Source organism: Bufo bufo, chromosome 6 (assembly GCF_905171765.1).
Source record: "Bufo bufo chromosome 6, aBufBuf1.1, whole genome shotgun sequence".
Taxonomy (NCBI): Eukaryota; Metazoa; Chordata; class Amphibia; order Anura; family Bufonidae; genus Bufo; species Bufo bufo.
In genome coordinates, this window is record NC_053394.1 from 61,474,727 (window position 1) to 61,492,347 (window position 17,621).

General features: G+C 41.6%; 1 protein-coding gene across 6 annotated transcripts in view; it reads right to left on the reverse strand.

Annotated features, from left to right (window-relative positions):
• Positions 1 to 5,298: 5,298 nt before the first annotated feature.
• The window catches only part of CPEB3 (cytoplasmic polyadenylation element binding protein 3), a 109,132-nt gene continuing 96,809 nt past the window's right edge, over positions 5,299 to 17,621 (reverse strand). For all 6 annotated transcript variants that reach the window (XM_040435949.1, XM_040435948.1, XM_040435947.1 and 3 more), the window contains 4 exons: positions 17,201 to 17,319; positions 14,397 to 14,511; positions 12,920 to 13,101; positions 5,299 to 6,927 (listed from right to left, as the gene is read on the reverse strand). In XM_040435949.1, coding sequence (XP_040291883.1) covers positions 6,700 to 6,927; positions 12,920 to 13,101; positions 14,397 to 14,511; positions 17,201 to 17,319 — 644 coding nt within the window. In that variant the 3' untranslated portion in view covers positions 5,299 to 6,699. The remainder of the gene's footprint in view (positions 6,928 to 12,919; positions 13,102 to 14,396; positions 14,512 to 17,200; positions 17,320 to 17,621) is intronic.

A 17,621-nucleotide genomic window follows, 5' to 3' on the forward strand; every position in this document is an offset into this window, starting at 1 on the left:
GACACGGCCAGGCAGCGTTCACCTCCAACTGCCAGCCCTGTGCGCTGGGGAAATCTCACACCGTTCAGTATTCGGCACAGGCGCAGTGAGGCAGCCGGCGAGCGCCCTGTGCCGAATACTGAACGTGATGGCGCAGGCGCAAGATTTACACAGAGGCATAGATAAAAGTAGGAATAGGCTATTTAGGTTAAGCTGACATTAGCACATCCCTAATGTCAGCTAGTTTAATAGGGTTCATTCTGGTGACAGAAACCCTTTAATCCTTTTTCATAACTAAGACCCCCCCCCCATGCCCCTTATCAGTTAAGTCGCTCTCCTCTGTACTTTTACCAGCTGCAGTGAATCCCTTCTATGGACTGGTGCCCAGAACTGAACTGCACATTCCAGATGAGGCCGCACCAACTCTTTGTAAAGTGGTAATATTACATCCCTGCCCCGCGAGTCCATGCCTTGTTTGATGCACGACAATATCCTGGTGGCCTTACAAGCAGTTGATTGACATTGTATGCGGTTATTCAAGCTAGGATCTATAAGGACACCCAAAGTGACTCCCCCAGGGTTACATTCCCTAGGACATATGAAGAACAGAGATTACTACTAGAGATGAGCAAATTTCCGCTTATGAAATTCGTTGACACTTCATTTGTTGGTAAAAGGTGAATTGCGTTATGGATTCCGTTACCACGGACCATAACGCAATTCTATGACTGAATGCCTTTAGAGGCATTCCGTTATTCATTCCGTCATAATAGAAGTCTATGGGCTGCAAAATGGAGGACTCCCCTGCATAACGGAAACGGGACGGATACGTTTTGCAGCCCATAGACTTCTAATATGACAGAATGCCTCTAAAAGGCATTCAGTCATAGAATTGCATTATGGTCCGTGGTAACAGAATCCATAACGCAATTCACCTTTTACCAACAAAGTGTGAAAGAATTTCAAAATATGAAATTCACTCATCTCTAATTATTACTACCAATACCTTTACATTTATCCACATTGAATCTCATTTGCCAAGTTGATGCCCAATCATTTAGAGAGTTCAAGTCAGCTTGTAGTTTATGGACATCTTCCATAGACTGTACAGTACTACACAGCTTAGTGTCATCTGCAAAAATAGAAATGGTGCATTTAATCCCGTTGTCGATATCATTAATAAAGAGATTAAATAATAGAGGACCCAGCACTGAACCTGGGACCATTCTGAATAGGAATCATTGACCACAAATCTCTGGACCCGGTCCTTCAGCCAGTTTTCAATCAAATTACAAACTATACTTTCCAAGACTATAGGTCTATAATTACCTGTGAAGGACCTAGATCCTGTTTTGAATATGGGCACCACATTTGCCTTGCGCCAATCACTTGGCACTGTACAAGTACCTAGAGAATCTTAAAAAATTATAAACCGGGGCACAGCAATGATTGAACTGAGCTCTTTAAGCACTCTTGGGTGTAATTCAGCTGGACTCGGAGCAATAACTTGGCTATGTCCAGCAGTCCCATAGAGAATGAATGGCACAGTAGTGACATTAGCGACCTGACGCTTTATTTATACATGGGCACAGGACCCCTATTCACCTGAGATTCAGGGGTCCCAGGGGTGGGATTTATTTGCTGAGCCTAGGGGATAAGTTGCCACCTTGGCATAAAACGTTTAAAGGGAATCTGTTGCTACATACCTGCATATCAATCCAAATTAACTGTTAATTAATCCTTGATCAAGGCCCCTTACGCTAATTTTAGGCATAAAAAAGTTGCATGTTTCTGTGCGACTCTGTAAACGCCTATGCACCTAAATTTAGTCACACATGATGTTTTTACATAGTCTTCACCAAGACAAGCATAAATGACCCCAATGCCTCCAGAGACACTGGAAATCTTGCTGCCTGTAAATAATTTGTAAACAATTTCTTAAGGCCGGAATCCCTCTTTAAAGGGGGTTTCACACTAACAATATTTGTCTTCAGAATATATGTGATGAATGTCTTATCACTGGGTCCCTCTGTGACCATAAGAATGGAAGTCCCAGAGTGCCCCATGAGACTGGAGTGTTAGTATGTATGTGTGACCACTGCTCCATTTTCATGGGGCAATCCAGGACCCTCAAAGATTAGACATTTAAGCCCCACCCTGGGGATAAATATTGTTAGTGACCCTTTAAGTGTTAATCATGCAAATCTCAGAATTCAGCATTCCTAATATGTGCACTTCTAGATTTTCTAAAAGATATTTGATAGCAGAGGTTAATAAACTATCTAAATGACAAATAAGGGGCATTTTGAATTCATTCCCAGATCAGATTTGAAAGAGAAAAAAAATTCTAAGCACGTGCCCACAATTTATTTATTTCAAAACATATAATGAAAAGGAAATTCTGCTCAACAATAAAATATTTTTTTTCTGCTTCACTTTTTTTCTTTTTATTGACCAATTGTTCATTACATTGTTTTAATCACTTTACATAACCGACCATTTTCATCACTGCCACACCATTGTAAACCACATCAGCAAGTTAATACATAAAGCTTTGCTTTTCAAAAAAATTTGTCACTTTAGTAACAATATTACAAAGGTTTTTGTAGCGTCAAAAAGAACTGAAAGAAAAAAAAAAACTTTAAAGATTAGCATAATAAAATTAATTTATTCCAAGTAAAAATACAAAATAATATTAATGACATTGACCAGATCTGAAAGTACCTCCGAGGAACAAACAGTTATTAATGGTTGAAGAAAGCACTCTAAGGAAATACAAAATAAAAAATGAAATATGTAAATATGTTTTAATTTTTTTTCTTAGCAAAAAATCTTTCTAAAAATAACAATGAAAATTTTGTCTTCGTACAAAGGCTACATTACTATTGAAAAAATACCGGCATGAAGAAAAAAGTACATATTTGACAGTAGAAAATGATCTCACGGAATCCACAATGTTTGCAATGAAAATAAATCTGCAATAAAGACTTATGCCTTTTTTTCCATTTTTTTTTTTTACACTTTTTATATAAACAGTACAAACAGTATTGCACATAACAACAAATAAGTCTGCCTTCAAAATAGTGACTACTTCAAGTCTAACACCAAGAAAAGGCAACCAACTGAACTGATACATCCAACAATTTAGTCAAGTTGCAAGTCAAAACACGTTTAAAAAATATTCAATTCTTTTATTTGCCTAAAGGACCCTGCTAAACCACTCAGTTGTAAGAGGGTCATGCAAAAAAAACTAAAGGCGGATTCCTCTTACAGCAAATACATTAATGTGAAATATTGAAATCTACTGGGGCAAATAGATTTACAAATTGGGGAAGAGAGGGCGGGGGGAAAAAAATATAATTTAAACAAAATCTTTAAAAAAATACAAATAGAATAACTTTCACAATTCTGGTCAGTCACATAATCAACACTTGATTATAAACATACAAATGAAGGGAAACTATATTTTCCACTTTTCAAGCAAGTTTTCTTTGAGCATTAATATAACATGGTTATAGACAATGCTGTGCACCTCAGAACTTCAAGGGTATGTCTACCATTGCAACCAAATGCACCTAAAATAGAAAAATGAAGAAACTTTGCAAATAACCAAATCATCTACTGTTTTGTGTCAACTGAATGTGTCTCCATGACAACAGACTACAAACAAACCCTGTGTAGTCTGATCCTGCAGTCAACTTCCTTCCATTTGTCGCCTATGTCTTGGTAATATACTGAAAAGTAGTATGACTGCAGAATCCGACTATGCGGTGCCCAATGGAGACACACAGGTCTGCACTGGAGCTGTAGGAACAAAATAGTAGATTTTTATTTATTTTTTTAAATCAAGAAAGTTGCAAAGTTGTTTCATGCTTTATTGTAGATGGATCTACAAAAAAAAAGGGTGTTGCGAAGGTAGACATATCCTTCGAAATATATTCATCACGATTTCAAGGGCGTCGAAACTTCTACAACATTATTATAATTAGGTAGAATTTTATGTTATCATATAAAGTTACAAATCTCTAAATCTTTAACTGACACAAAAAAGCAAATAAGCATGAAAACAAATAAAAATAGCAATATGAAATCATTTTTTCTAAAATAAAAAAACCTTAAATTAATATATATATTTCTGAATAAACTTACTTAGAAAATATTTCTTTCCTATATTCAAAATTTGAGGTATTGCAAAAGATCATGTCAAAAGATTCTCTTAAAAAAAAATAGAAGCAGACTGTGAAAAATTGCCCAGATACAAATAGTGCATAACAAAATACATTTTACAGATGACAAAAAAGGTAAAGAGACAAAATAGCCTTTTTTTTCTTTTTCTTTTTTAAACAAAGTCACCATAGCTTCAATTAGCTTTAAAAGGATATGTAAATACGAATTATAGGGGGGCGCATTACTATGCAAGCCCGGCATATTTATTAGAATATAACAATCAAAAGCAAAAAAGAAAAAATATATATATATAAAAAAATATTCTCTTTCCTCATCTAACATTCGCAACTGAACATATAAACAAATATATGAAAAAAAAAAAAAAAAAACAATAAATAATTTTAAACCCGTAAAGGATTTCATGAGATGCACAAAATCATCTCCGGGTCAAGATAGTTAATGATGCTCTCTGTGCATAGACATGACATCTTTTGCAGACAACTGTAAGTGTGAATGTTTGGAATTGGGGGAGGAGGGGCGTGAATACTTTCTTTACTATCTGCAGAACATACCAGCCTTGTGCTAAGTAAAATGCCCATAGCAGGACTCAAATCTTCAAGCTTCACAGGATATCTCTAGGATAACGGTTCGGTTTGTCAGCATGAGAAAAACTAAACATTACCCATATATATTTTCAAAGCGGACATTTCTTTTAGCATCACTTGTGCCCAGCGTGTAAGCCCCACAGATAATATTCTCAACTTTTTTTTTTTTTTTTGGGGGGGGGGGGGGGGGGGGGGCGGGGTGTAGTGTCTGGAAAAATTGGAATAATTAGGCCTCATACACACGATCGTATTTATTTTGCGGTCCACAAACCTCTGAGCTGTGTGCATGCTGCATCATAGAAATACCTATTCTTGTCTGGAAGAATGGGACATGTTCTATAATTTGCAGAAACGGCCACACGGACAGGCCACGGGTGTGACGTCCGTGTGCTGCCTGCATTGTTTGTGGCCCGATAGAAATAAATGGGTCCGTTTGTGATTCACAAAAAGTGCGGACTGAAAATCTGGTTGTGTGCATGAGGCCTTTGTGTGTAAAACCTGGTTTATAATAGCTAGAAAAAAAATATATATAAAAACTATATAAAAAAAATAATCATAAAAAACAAAAGCGACAAAGATATAAAAAGAGGGATTTGTAACTAAGAGAACTAACAAGCTGTCAGGTATACACAGAGGCTTTAAGTTACATCTGATCACAGTACATGACATAAATCACTTTACTACATAAAATAAATTGCACAATATAACAAGAGCACCGCATTTTTTACTTACATCCTACATTAGTTTTCATTAGCGGTAGTTAATAAAAATAAAAAATAAATCTGTAATTAACTGACCCCATTTACTTAGATGCAATTCTAGATAGAGAGACATGCCTTCCTCCAGTCGTTATTTTGCTAATTATTATTTCTGAAGCATTACTTGAAGAAGTAGATGCTACATTTATTGTGTGTGTTGTGGTCAGGTTGTATATGATGTGCTATAGTAATGCATGCAGTAATCTGAATGATCAAACATGCATCAAGAGGAAAAAAATAAAATAAATCAAACCGACCTTCCTCGGAAGTTCTTTATATCAATTTCCAGCAGCTCGTTTAACTTCATTGTAATTATACGTTACATTAATTATATAGGTTTTTGTCTTTTTTAGGTTTTAAATCACAGATACCCTAGCCTGAATAGAGTATTCTGGTATTGTCAATACCATTTTTAATAGCAGCAAAAGCTATTGCAGCATACATTTACATAACACTAAAAAGGTCTACCTTCCAAACCCAACCTGTCCAATAAAAATAAAAAATTAAATTGAAAAAAAAATTTGAAATAAAAAAAAAAAAAGAAAATAGGGAAAAGAAATCTGATTTACGGTATAGAAGATATCGTTTTGCTTATTACAAAAGACATGGTTCTTAAATATCAAGCACTAGACGTTAGAAGTTCATAGGATCTGTTAGCATTGCACAGGTTATGGCGCAAGACTGATGTTGCTGTGGGAATTTTTTCTTTGCCGTTTTATTTCTTTGCTACATTTTTCCAAGTGTGACTTATGAGACCTTTGGTAAGACATCTTCTACAGGTGAGGAGAATATAGGCTGTAAATCAGATACCTAAGTGCATGCTCCAGTTTCTAAGAGAGAATCTTCACCGCACCCACAACAACCCGGAAGTGAGAGGAACCTGTACCGGCCTAATGAGATGTCTCTACTGACAACGTGTCTGTGAAGGAAATTAAAGTACCAACCAGATGATGTTTTTGTTTTTTTCCATATATATAGAGATATATATATAGTTATAAATCAAAGTGCAAAATCGAGAACAGTTACACTCTGCAGGTTTGCATTATACTGGACACTAAGTTCAGTAAGGTGGCTGCAAATAATAACATTTATAAAACAGAAGAACATAAGGAGCAATTTCTTCCACAGATCAAGGGGCCCTCGATGGTTTCCATGGCCCTCGATCTCCTGTGTGTTGACATGTGCAATGCTCAGCTCCAACGAAAGGGAACATGGCGTGGCCGGTCGCCTCCCTCTTTCACCAGTGGTTTGTGGAACTCCCGGCCAGCGCGGGAATGGATGCTGGCCCAGCAGTACTCGCAATAATACTGCAGGCAGGTGACATTGGCGCAGAAGAAGGGCGCGAACTTCCCACCACAGCGTGTGCCCTGGCATTCATCGCACATCTGATCATCCAGCACATATGGCTTCACTTCCACCTAGAAAAATCAGAGAATGGAATTACGCTATGTGGAGAAAAGTAAAAAGAAGAACACTTTATAATAGAGGCCATGTGGGAAAAGGATCACAGTATTGCAGGACTAGGCTCCTCCGTTACATCAAATTTACAGTGTTTTTGATGCTAAGAATAGTGAATTCTGTAGCTGGAGACGTGAAAAACTCAATTAATTAGATTTCAACAGAATCAATTTAGATCCATTATGCTCGTCATGGATACGCTAAGAATATTAAGCATGGCCTTAGGCCTCATGCACACGACCGTATTTTGTTTCCGTGCCCGATCCATTTTTTTTGCAGATAGGATGCGGACCCATTCATTTCAATGGGTCCGCAAAAAACGCGGACAGCACACCGTATGCTGTCCGCATCAGTTATGTCCGTTCCGTTGCTCCGCAAAAAAAATAGTGCATGTCCTTTTTTTTTTCTAGTTTGCGGGACAAGGATAGGCATTATTGCAATGGATCCGCAAAAAAAACGGATGCCATACGGAACGTCATCCGTTTTTTTTGCGGACCGCAAAACACATACGGTCGTGTGCATGTAGCCTTAGTGCGAACAGGTCTTCACAGCAACAGTTTTCGATCATTTATTTTTAACAGGATTATTTATTTGAGCGGCTTTCCATAGATTTCTATTTTACAATAAAATAAAATAAAATCCATGTAGCATAGACTTGGGATACTTTCACATTAGCATTATTCTTTACCGGCACAGAGGTCCGTCCTAGGGGCTCAATACCGGAAAAGAACTGATCAGTTTTATCCTAACGCAGGCATGCTCAACCTGCGGCCCTCCAGCTGTTGTAAAACTACAACTCCCACAATGCCCTGCTGTAGGCTGATACCTGTAGGCTGTTCGGGCATGTTGGGAGTTGTAGTTTTGCAACAGCTGGTGGGCCGCAGGTTGAGCATGCCTGTCCTAACGCATTCTGAATGGAGAGCAATCAGTTTGCATCAGGATGTCTTCAGTTCAGTCTTTTTGCCTTTTTAGGACGGAGATCCGTCCAAAATTCCCGAACACTTGCCGGCATTTTTGCCCATTAAAATGCATTAATGCCGGATATGGCCCCGATTGTTCCGGCAAAACATATCCGTTTCTTGCGTTCTGCGCATGCTCAGACTGCAAAAAATGTGATAAAAATAAATGCAGGATCCTGATCCGTCTGACAAGTGCCATCAGTTTGCATATGTTTTGACGGATCCGGCAGGCAGTTCCAGCAATGAAAATGATACATGGTTTTCAATATTTTTAATAAATAAAAATCTGAAGAGTGTGGCGTGCATTTGTATTCAGCCGCCCAGAGTCAATACTTCAGGCATGGCCAACCTGCGGCTCTCCAGCTGTCGTAAAACTACAACTCCCACCATGCCCTGCTGTAGGCTGATGCCTGTAGATAGTCTCGGCATGCTGGGAGTTGTAGTTTTGCAACAGCTGGAGAGCCTCAGGTTGGCCATCCCTGCAATACTTTGTAGGACCACCTTTTGCTGCTATTACAGCTGCAAGTCTATTAGGGTATGTCCCTACCAGCTTCGCACATCCAGGAGGGTGAAATGTTTGACCATTCTTCTTTGCAAAATGGCCCAAGCTCAGTCAGATTGGATGGAGGGCATCTGAACAGCAATTTTCAAGTCTTGCCACAGATTCTCAATGGGATTTAGGTCTGGACCTTGACTGGGCCATTCTAACACCTGAATATGCTTTGACCTAAACCATTCCATTGTAGCAATAGCTGTATGTTTAGGGTTGTTGTCCTGCTGGAAGGTGAACCTCCGTATCTCCCGAAATAAAGGAGCTTATGCTGGGATCCTTGTCTTTCAAAACAACAGGACTCACATCTTCTACAGAGCCCAGATATGAATGGTTAAGCCCTTAAGGATTGGGGCCCATTTTCATTTCTAGAACCTGGGATCTTCTGATCTTTTGTCTCATAGATAATAATAGTGAAAACTATTATAGTCTATGGGAGTTCTGATGCCTCTGCCAGCTGATCCGTGCCTTGTGCACAGCTTTGCAGGCAGTTTATCATGACAGGCCTGGGAATCCTTTAAGCAGGCCCAGGGTTGACATGTTAACCAATTGAAGACTTGGAGGCTCTTATCAGAAGGCAGAGGAAGCCCCCTCCCTCTACCTAACTCTACAGATGCCGCAATCACTATTGAACACAGCACCTGAAGAGTCAAAAGACAAGTTTCAGCGTCATCACAGATCCCGGTCATTGTGGACAAGTGCCTGCTGCATTATACAGCCGGCACCCGCCATGTATGGAGCGTGCTCAGCGAAGCAACCTGCTCCATACATTGCCTCAGCCACAATGATGTATGTTCAATATCTTGCTATGTTGCTTCCCATATGTATATTTCAAAATACTACTCATTTTTATGCATATTGTGGGTGTTTATTTTTTGTTTTATATTTATTTTTGTAAAACCTTCAATAAAAACCAGGTTCAAAAAAAAGTCTAGGCTGTACACGTGTGACCACTCTCCAGTGAAAGAATAGGAGAAAAGTTTAACAGCTCAGAAGCGGCATATATATGATAAATGTATGATCACACACGAGCATCGCTTTAATCTTATGTAGGGATGTGTTTTTTCATAAAGAAATCAGATCCCGCTTTAATTTTTTTGCCCCTATATCACGGACAAAACATCCGCAAAGGAGAGGGTGGGCCTATTTATCTACTTCATGCTTCATCAATACAGTAAGACTAGTCCTGCTAATAGCTAAAGTATAAAAAATAATAAAACAGTCACCCCTGGAGGACGGGGTTAAAAGGGGCCGTCCTTTGTCTGGTTGGACTTGAATCGAGTGATGTTGGCAGTATCAGAGCTAATGATCTGGCGGCGCAATGCTCCAGTTCTTTTGGGAAAGGAAACGGCAAGTGAGCCGCGCGACTCCTCAATACAGACTCTTAATTCTGAGGCGTGTGCTGCTGTGGTTGATATTTTAGGCAGATTAGCAACCACAATAAAATGTGCGAGCTTAAGACTTGGACGCGAGGAGCTGTAGGAAAAATAACATTCATTTCTGCACAAGTGATTTGCAAGTAACCGGGAGATGGAAAAGAAGATGTCGTGCTGAATAGAATAACACTGCCACACGCTCTTAAACCTGAGGCCATTAGAGGTCATCTGGCCTCAAAGCTTTAGATTATACTTTAGAATACATTTTAGGAGGTTCCCTTTTAATGAACCCTTAAAGGGGTTTTCCAGGCTCCTGATATTGATGACCTATCCTCAGGATAGGTCATCAATATCCGATCATTGGGGGCCCAACACCCTACACCCCCTTGATTAGCTGTTTCCTGCAGCCTCCAACCCTGGAATTAGTCAACCGTCAACGAAACAGGAAGTACAGCGCTGTTCAAAATGTAGTGGCCGTTCTGGGATACTGCAGCTAAGCTCCCATTCACTTCAATACCCGGCCACTACACTCTGAACTGAGCTGTTCTTCCTGGTCTATTCAAGAGCAGTTCTGGCCCCGGGGGCTGTAGAAAAAAGCTGATCGGTAAGGGTTCGACACCCCACACCCTCACCTCATCTCCTGGGGGTAGGTCATTAATATCAGGAGCCTGAAAAACTCAAGTATTCACTGAATACCTTAGCCTTAGGTACACCCACCTACCATGTACCAATTATCATGTAATAATAGTTGTGGCGGAGGAGCCATTTGGCCTGGTGCAACTGCAAACCTCTGCACCCCCTACACCTTGGTCCAAATTTAACAAAGTTGTCTATGGAGGAACCCACACAGTCTCTCACTGGCAAGGCTGGACAAGTTGTAATCACCTCCACAGTATGAGAACGCAGCAGCTGTCTCTCATTCCCATACAAAATCATTGTTCCTGAGCAGCAGGGTACTGTTTAGACAGCACAATCTGCTGCTCGGGAACGATGGTTGGGGTGTCGCTCGTTGGTATACAGCGCCTTTACATGGGCCGATTGTCGGAGATATGCTTTACAGCAGCCACATGGCCTTAGGAACTTGTAGTCTGGAGATGACTCACTAAGTGTTGTGAGCATGCTCTGCGACCTGTGCAGAGGTCACTGTGTATGGATGGGCAGGAGATGATCTGTGGCCATCATCTATTGCCAATGATGGATCCTGCGTTATCCATATCTGTCACTGTAATCATGCCTGGGATGATAATGAGACAACTGATTTCAGAGATATAATAGAAGGTTCGCTGGTGCTAAATAGTAAAATAATGATCCAATATTCTAAAGGTTATATTAGATTAAACGATCCTGCAGGTGATTGTCGGGAGGGAAGCATTCCTTCCCGGCAATCGCCTGCTCGCTAGTGGAGGAGACTGCTATTACATACAGTGATCTCCTCCACAGTATGGGGAGGGGCGATCACTAATGCCATCCCTCGTCCCCATACTGAATCATTGGTTGCCGGCAGCAGATCATGATTAGACACCATGATCTGCTGCCGGCAAACAATGACTTTTAAAGTGTGTTGAAAGATTCCAATTGCATTTTCTGGTTCATCAGGTAATCGGCGGTAGTATTACACTGCCAGATCATAGCTATCGAACTTTCCTGCAAATAATCGTTAATTATAAAATGGCCTACCACTGGCCAGCGTAATACAGCCTTGACCTTCTCCCCCAGTTTCCCAGTTCTCACCACCACTCATCGTTTGGTTCTGCGATGGTGGGCCACTGTGGTCACATGGCATGCCGTCACTATGAAAGTCACATGACGACACAGGTTTCCAAACAATGAGTGGCGGTAGACCAGAGGAGAATTGTTAGAAAGTTTCATTCAATAGCACTCTTTTCTCGCTCTTCTAGGTAAATGACCTGCGCCTCATCCAAGCAGCATGTTAACGGGGTCATCCAGGAAATGATAGGATAGGTCATCATTATCAGATCAGCGGGGGTCCAAGTCCCAGCACTCCTGTCGATCATATGTTACATGGAGCAGAGTTCTGGTGAGCACAGCCAGCTCCCGTCACCTCTCCAAGCACAGCGCTGTACATTGTATAGCGGATGTGTTTGGTATCGCAGCTCAACTCTATTCACTTCTATGGGGCTGAGCTTTAACTAGGTCGTGCAACCGATGTACGATGACGTCACATGGCCTAGGAAGAACGCCGGCCTCTAACAGCTGATATTAATGACCTATCCAGTGGTAGGCCATCAATACTAATTAACAGATAACCCCTTTAAGGGTTTGTTCTAATGACCTGCAGAAACCTGGGTTGTTCCCTGTACACTGACATATACAGTTATTAGGAAATTCAACTTGGAAATAAACTACGCCAGAAGCTCTTAACTAGAACTAGACATCCTCTGCGTCTGGAGGAAAGAAGGTTTGTACACAAACATAGAAGAGGATTCTTTACGGTAAGAGCAGTGAGACTATGGAACTCTCTGCCTGAGGAGGTGGCGATGGTGAGTACAATAAAGGAATTCAAGAGGGGCCTGGATGTATTTCTGGAGTGTAATAATATTACAGGCTATAGCTACTAGAGAGGGGGGTTGATCCAGGGAGTTATTCTGATTGTAGTCGAGAAGTAATTTTTTCCCCCTTAGGGCTCATTCAGATGGCCGTATGCTGTCCGCAAAAATCTGTTTGCGGATCCGTTTTTTGCGGATTAGATGCTGACCCATTCACTTCTATGTGGCCCTTTTCTTCCATTCCACGGCTCCGCAAAACAAATGAAACATGTCCTATACTTGTCAGTGAAAATCATGACATGGCCCCATTAAAGTCTATAGGTCAGCAAAAATACGGAATGCTATCAATTTTTTTGCAGACATGCTGAGCTGTCCGTAAAAAAAGGATCCGCATTTTTGCGGACAGCATACGCCCGTCTGAAAGAGCCCTTAAGTGGGGAAATTCTACCTCGCAGTTGTTTTTTTTTTGCCTTCCTCTGGATCAACTTGCAGGATAACCTGGACAGATGTCTTTTTTTCAGCCTTATAAAAAACGATGTTACTACGTTAGTCCTCCTTACCCGCTTGTCAATATCATTGTGCTGCAGCTGAACGAATCGAGCACTGATGGCTGCTATGTAGCTCTGCTGATTTGAGAATGCCACCCGCCCGGCACCTTTTGGGTATTTCAATTCAGGATCGGTATCAATTCCAGCATAGCACACGCCACCATAAAGACGATCCATGATCATAGCCAGTTCAACTAGGGAAAAGATACAAGACGACAAATAAATTATAGGTTAAATTCAAAATATACCAAGGACTAACAAGGATGCCACAATAGATTCCAATGGCCAAGTATGAAACAACAACAGTGACCTCTAGAGGACAGGAGGCGGTTGAACATTAAAAATATAAGCCTCACCCCCCTTCCCAGAAACAGCACCAACTGGACCCATAGGCTGTGAATGGTATTGCAGCTAAACGCAGTTCATTTGAAGGAGACTGCGATGCAATAGCAGACACAGCTCATGGTTTGGCGCGGCGCTGTTCCTGGATTAGAAAATAAGAGAAATCAGTAAGATAAGTCTAAGAACGGTGACATACAGCCATTAAACAGAATAAAATATTGCAATTTTTTTAACTTTCCAACTAGTAAATGCTATAGATCAGTGACCAGCAATCTGTTGATCTACAGATGACACTACAAGCCCCAGCATGCCAGGATCGCCAATACACAACTGTCTAGCAGAAATTCATTGATGCTTCCATCCAAGCGGCGGCGTTCCACTCAACGCTCATGCAGACAAGGAAGCTCGCCACTTGCCCTTTCCAAATTCTGGATTTTTATTGCTACGGCAATAATGACTGAAAAGAGTTCACACTGCCTGCCAATGTTAAATGAAGCAGGATATGAAAGCAGTTTTATAGCTAAAATGCACTTTTGTTGATTTTTTAGATTTAGCCGCGGAAAAAACACAAGTCTTTATTATGCCCAAGAGGCCTTTAATTCCTAATACGCTAAAATCTGCTCCACATAGCCCAGCGAGGGGAGGCTGTGCTTGGCCATATGGGCAGAGAGTTGGCCAAAGTAGTTACATAAAATATTTTTATATCAAACACACTAAGGGCCCCTTGATGGGCATTCTCTTCTATAAAGACAGAAACTGGCAACCTAGTCCATAGGCAACACAGAACTAAATACAGGAGTAAGGCTGCCCATACACATTAAAGAGCTGTCGGCAGAACGATCATTTGGCTGACAGCTCTCTCTCCTGACTCCCCCATACACGTTCGGCTCGGCTGAACGTGTATATGTATTCTATGGGGAGAAAGCCGCTGCTAGACGCTTCTTATCAACCGGGAGAACAAAAGGATCCAGGAAAAAAATTTAATATTCGTTTCCCCTGATCTTTGTCTCTTAGACCCCATCTGTCGGAGGAGAGTTGGGAGCTCCCCACATACATTAATGTGTCGGCTAAATCCGCCGTTCTTGGCGGGTTCAGCCGACAAGAGTCTAATGTGTATGGCCAGCTTAAGAGCTAGAAGACTCCTTACCAGCTCGCAAAGGTCGTGGAACACCTCCAACAAATATGGTTTTTCTTGGATCCAACGGTTGAGAGCCATCCATTACAAAGTCGCTGTCACTCAGATTCCAGGGTCTAATCTGGACCTGCATGGAAAAAGTACATTATAAGCTATAATTACAAAGTCAGATCTGAAACAAGCAACGTCCTAGACCTTCACTAAGGACACACAGAGAAAAGCAACAGCCATTCGTGTGCTCTAATATAAGGGATGAGTCACGGCCGACTGCTGTGATGGCACTTTCTCCATAGAGATGTCACATCACTTGACCGATGCATCCGAGTAAAAGTGGTCATTTAGGGACTGTTCCTCCAATGGGCAACGTTTCCCCTTCTGAGAAAGCACTAAATTGTTGTATGAATGACTGTATACTGAGCGTGCTTTTCCAACTGCCCTACTAACTACACAATCCTAAAACATGAGGGTGCATTCACACGACCGTAAGTGTTTTGCGGTCCGTAAACTACGGATCCGCAAAACCCGGATACCCGTCATGTGCATTCCGCAATTTGCAGACCGCAGATGGCCAGCGCTATATAGAGAACGCCTAAGCTTGTCCGCGATTGCGGACAAGAATAGGACATGCTCTATCTTTTTTGCGGGGCCATGGAACGCAACAACGGATGCGGACAGCACATGGTGTGCTGTCCGCATCTTTTGTGGCCCCATTGAAATGAATGGGTCCGCACCCATTACGCAAATTTGCAGAACGGATGCGGATCCATTTTTACGGTCGTGTGACTGCACCCTAAGAGGTACGACCCAAATGCAAAATGGGTTGTTGGGTTGTGCTTTTAGTTGTGAAGCTTCTCATTCTCGGCCACATTTCCTTATCTGTCTTACGTCTGATGAACTGGTCAAGTACATTATATATATATATATTTTTAAAAACATTTTGTTCAGGTCTACCATGTTGTAGGATTGTGATATTTGATGAAGAAACCATAGCTTATTATTGCTCTTCCATTTACCGGTACATCCATTATATACACGTATCTGCAAGGCTGGAATGGTCCATAATATACTATCTGAAGATGTCAGTACTGCCCCCCCCAGAGACAAGGAAGTAGCAAGGGGTCTTCTGAGTGTAAACTGGCAGTGATCCAGCCCAATATAGTTTTCATTAGTTCAATGGTCCTTTCATACAATTATTATATAATACTAGTGATCACATAGGAGAGAGTAAAAAATGTGTGCGCTCAAATGGCCACTGTGAAAAAAAAAAATAAAAAAACAAAACAAAATTATGACTTAGAGGTTGCACGTCCTTCCACAATTTATGGTGAAAAATGCTAAAATAAGTCATACTATGTTCACTGATCCCCTTCTGATCCTGGTTCCTCCGCCATCATTTCCTTTCTGGTCCTTCACAATACACAGGAAATGATATACGACAGCTCAGCCAATGAACGGCCGCAGTGGTGACCCATCTAAGCCAGAGATTAGCCCAGTGGTCATTTACTGTGTTCTGAGAGGGACTAGGACACTGCTCCTGTGATGTGATGGTACAGTGCCGTAAAACTTATTTTATACCATGTGGGTTTTTTGTTTTTAAAAACTCAAGATTTGTAGACAATCAAATTTTGTAAAGAAGGGTTCCCCAACATCCATCACAGGTCAACCACAACCCTGGTTTATTTTTACCAGTGGATTTAGAAAACTGAAAGAAGAACTCTTCATGGGCAGCAGGATCAGATCTTAAAGGGTTTCTGTCTGCAGGAAAATGGTTATTAACCTGCCTGACATTAGTCATGTACTAATATCAGCTGAACATAACTATATTAGTGCCATCTCACTGCGTGCTGCTGTTATTGAGAAAAAAAAAACTTTTATAATATGCAAATGAGCCTCTAGGAGCAAGGGGGGGGGGGGAGGCGTTGTTCCTGCTCCTAGAGCAGCGGTGGCGAACCTATGGCACGGGTGCCAGAGGCGGCACTCAGAGCCCTCTCTGTGGACACACACGCCCCGGAAAAAGTCTATGGTGTACCGCTACGCCTTAGACTTTACCTGCCATTCATCAGCGCAGGGCGCAGTATGGACAGCACAGGCAGCGCATTGAATGGAGGCAGGCTATTATAGCTAAATTATAAAGTACATGGAAGATATACTTTATTGGCCTCTAGTATTCAGGTTAAATTGCCGTGTTGGCACTTTGCGATAAATAAGTGCCTTTTGGGTTGCAGTTTGGGCACTTGGCCTCTAAATGGTTTGCCACTACTGTCCTAGAGGCTCCGGTCTCCCACCTCTGGCCACGCCCTGCTACACTAGATCGACAGGGCCAAGCAGCGCTGCTATCCTCCTGCCGGCCCTGTCTGCCGTGGAAATCTCAAGCCTGCACCGTCCTATTCAGTATTCAGCACAGGCGAAGTGAGTGAATGACGCTCGCCGGCTGACGGCTTCACTCCCTGCGCAGAATACTAAATGGCACGAGATTTCCACGGCAGACAGGGCCGGCAAGAGGAGACTAGCGCTGCCTGGCCCTGTCAATCAAGTGTAGCAGGGCGTGGCCAGAGGTGGGAGAACGGGGCCTCTAGGATCAGGAGCAACACTCTCTCCCCCCCCCCTCCCTGCTCCTAAAGGCTCATTTGCATATTATAAAAGTTCATTTTTCTCAATAACGGCAGCACGCAGTGAGATGGCGCTAATATAGTAATGTTCAGCTGATATTAGTACATCACTAATGTCAGCCAGGTTAATAACCATTTTTCCTGCTGACAGAAACCCTTTAAAGAACAATAGAACAGATGGGGCGAGATGAAATACACGTTCCTTACAGGTTTGTCCTTGATGGTGGGGCTGGAGACACACAGGTAAAGCTTGCCATCCTCCTCCAAACAGGCGTCTATCAGAGCCTGCACAGAACTTTCCTCTTGAAAGAGCAGGAAGGCATAACCTAAAGAGCAAAAACATCCACGTCAGGCATGATCGTCACAACCACGCTGCACTAATAATAGAACTATCCCATTTTCCAGTACATAAGTATTAGCACTGATGACCTCTAAGGAACAAATACTTAAAGTTGCATATGAAATTCCTCCTTCACACCACGGAAAACGCTTAAAAAAAAAAAAAAAGAAAAGAAATGAGACCCTTTTATTACTTCCGCCTGGGCGTACAGACCTGCAGCGGCACTTGAGAAAAGGTACAGATTTTTTAGGTAAAGCCTTGAAGAGCTTTAGATTTTTAAGCTTCAAT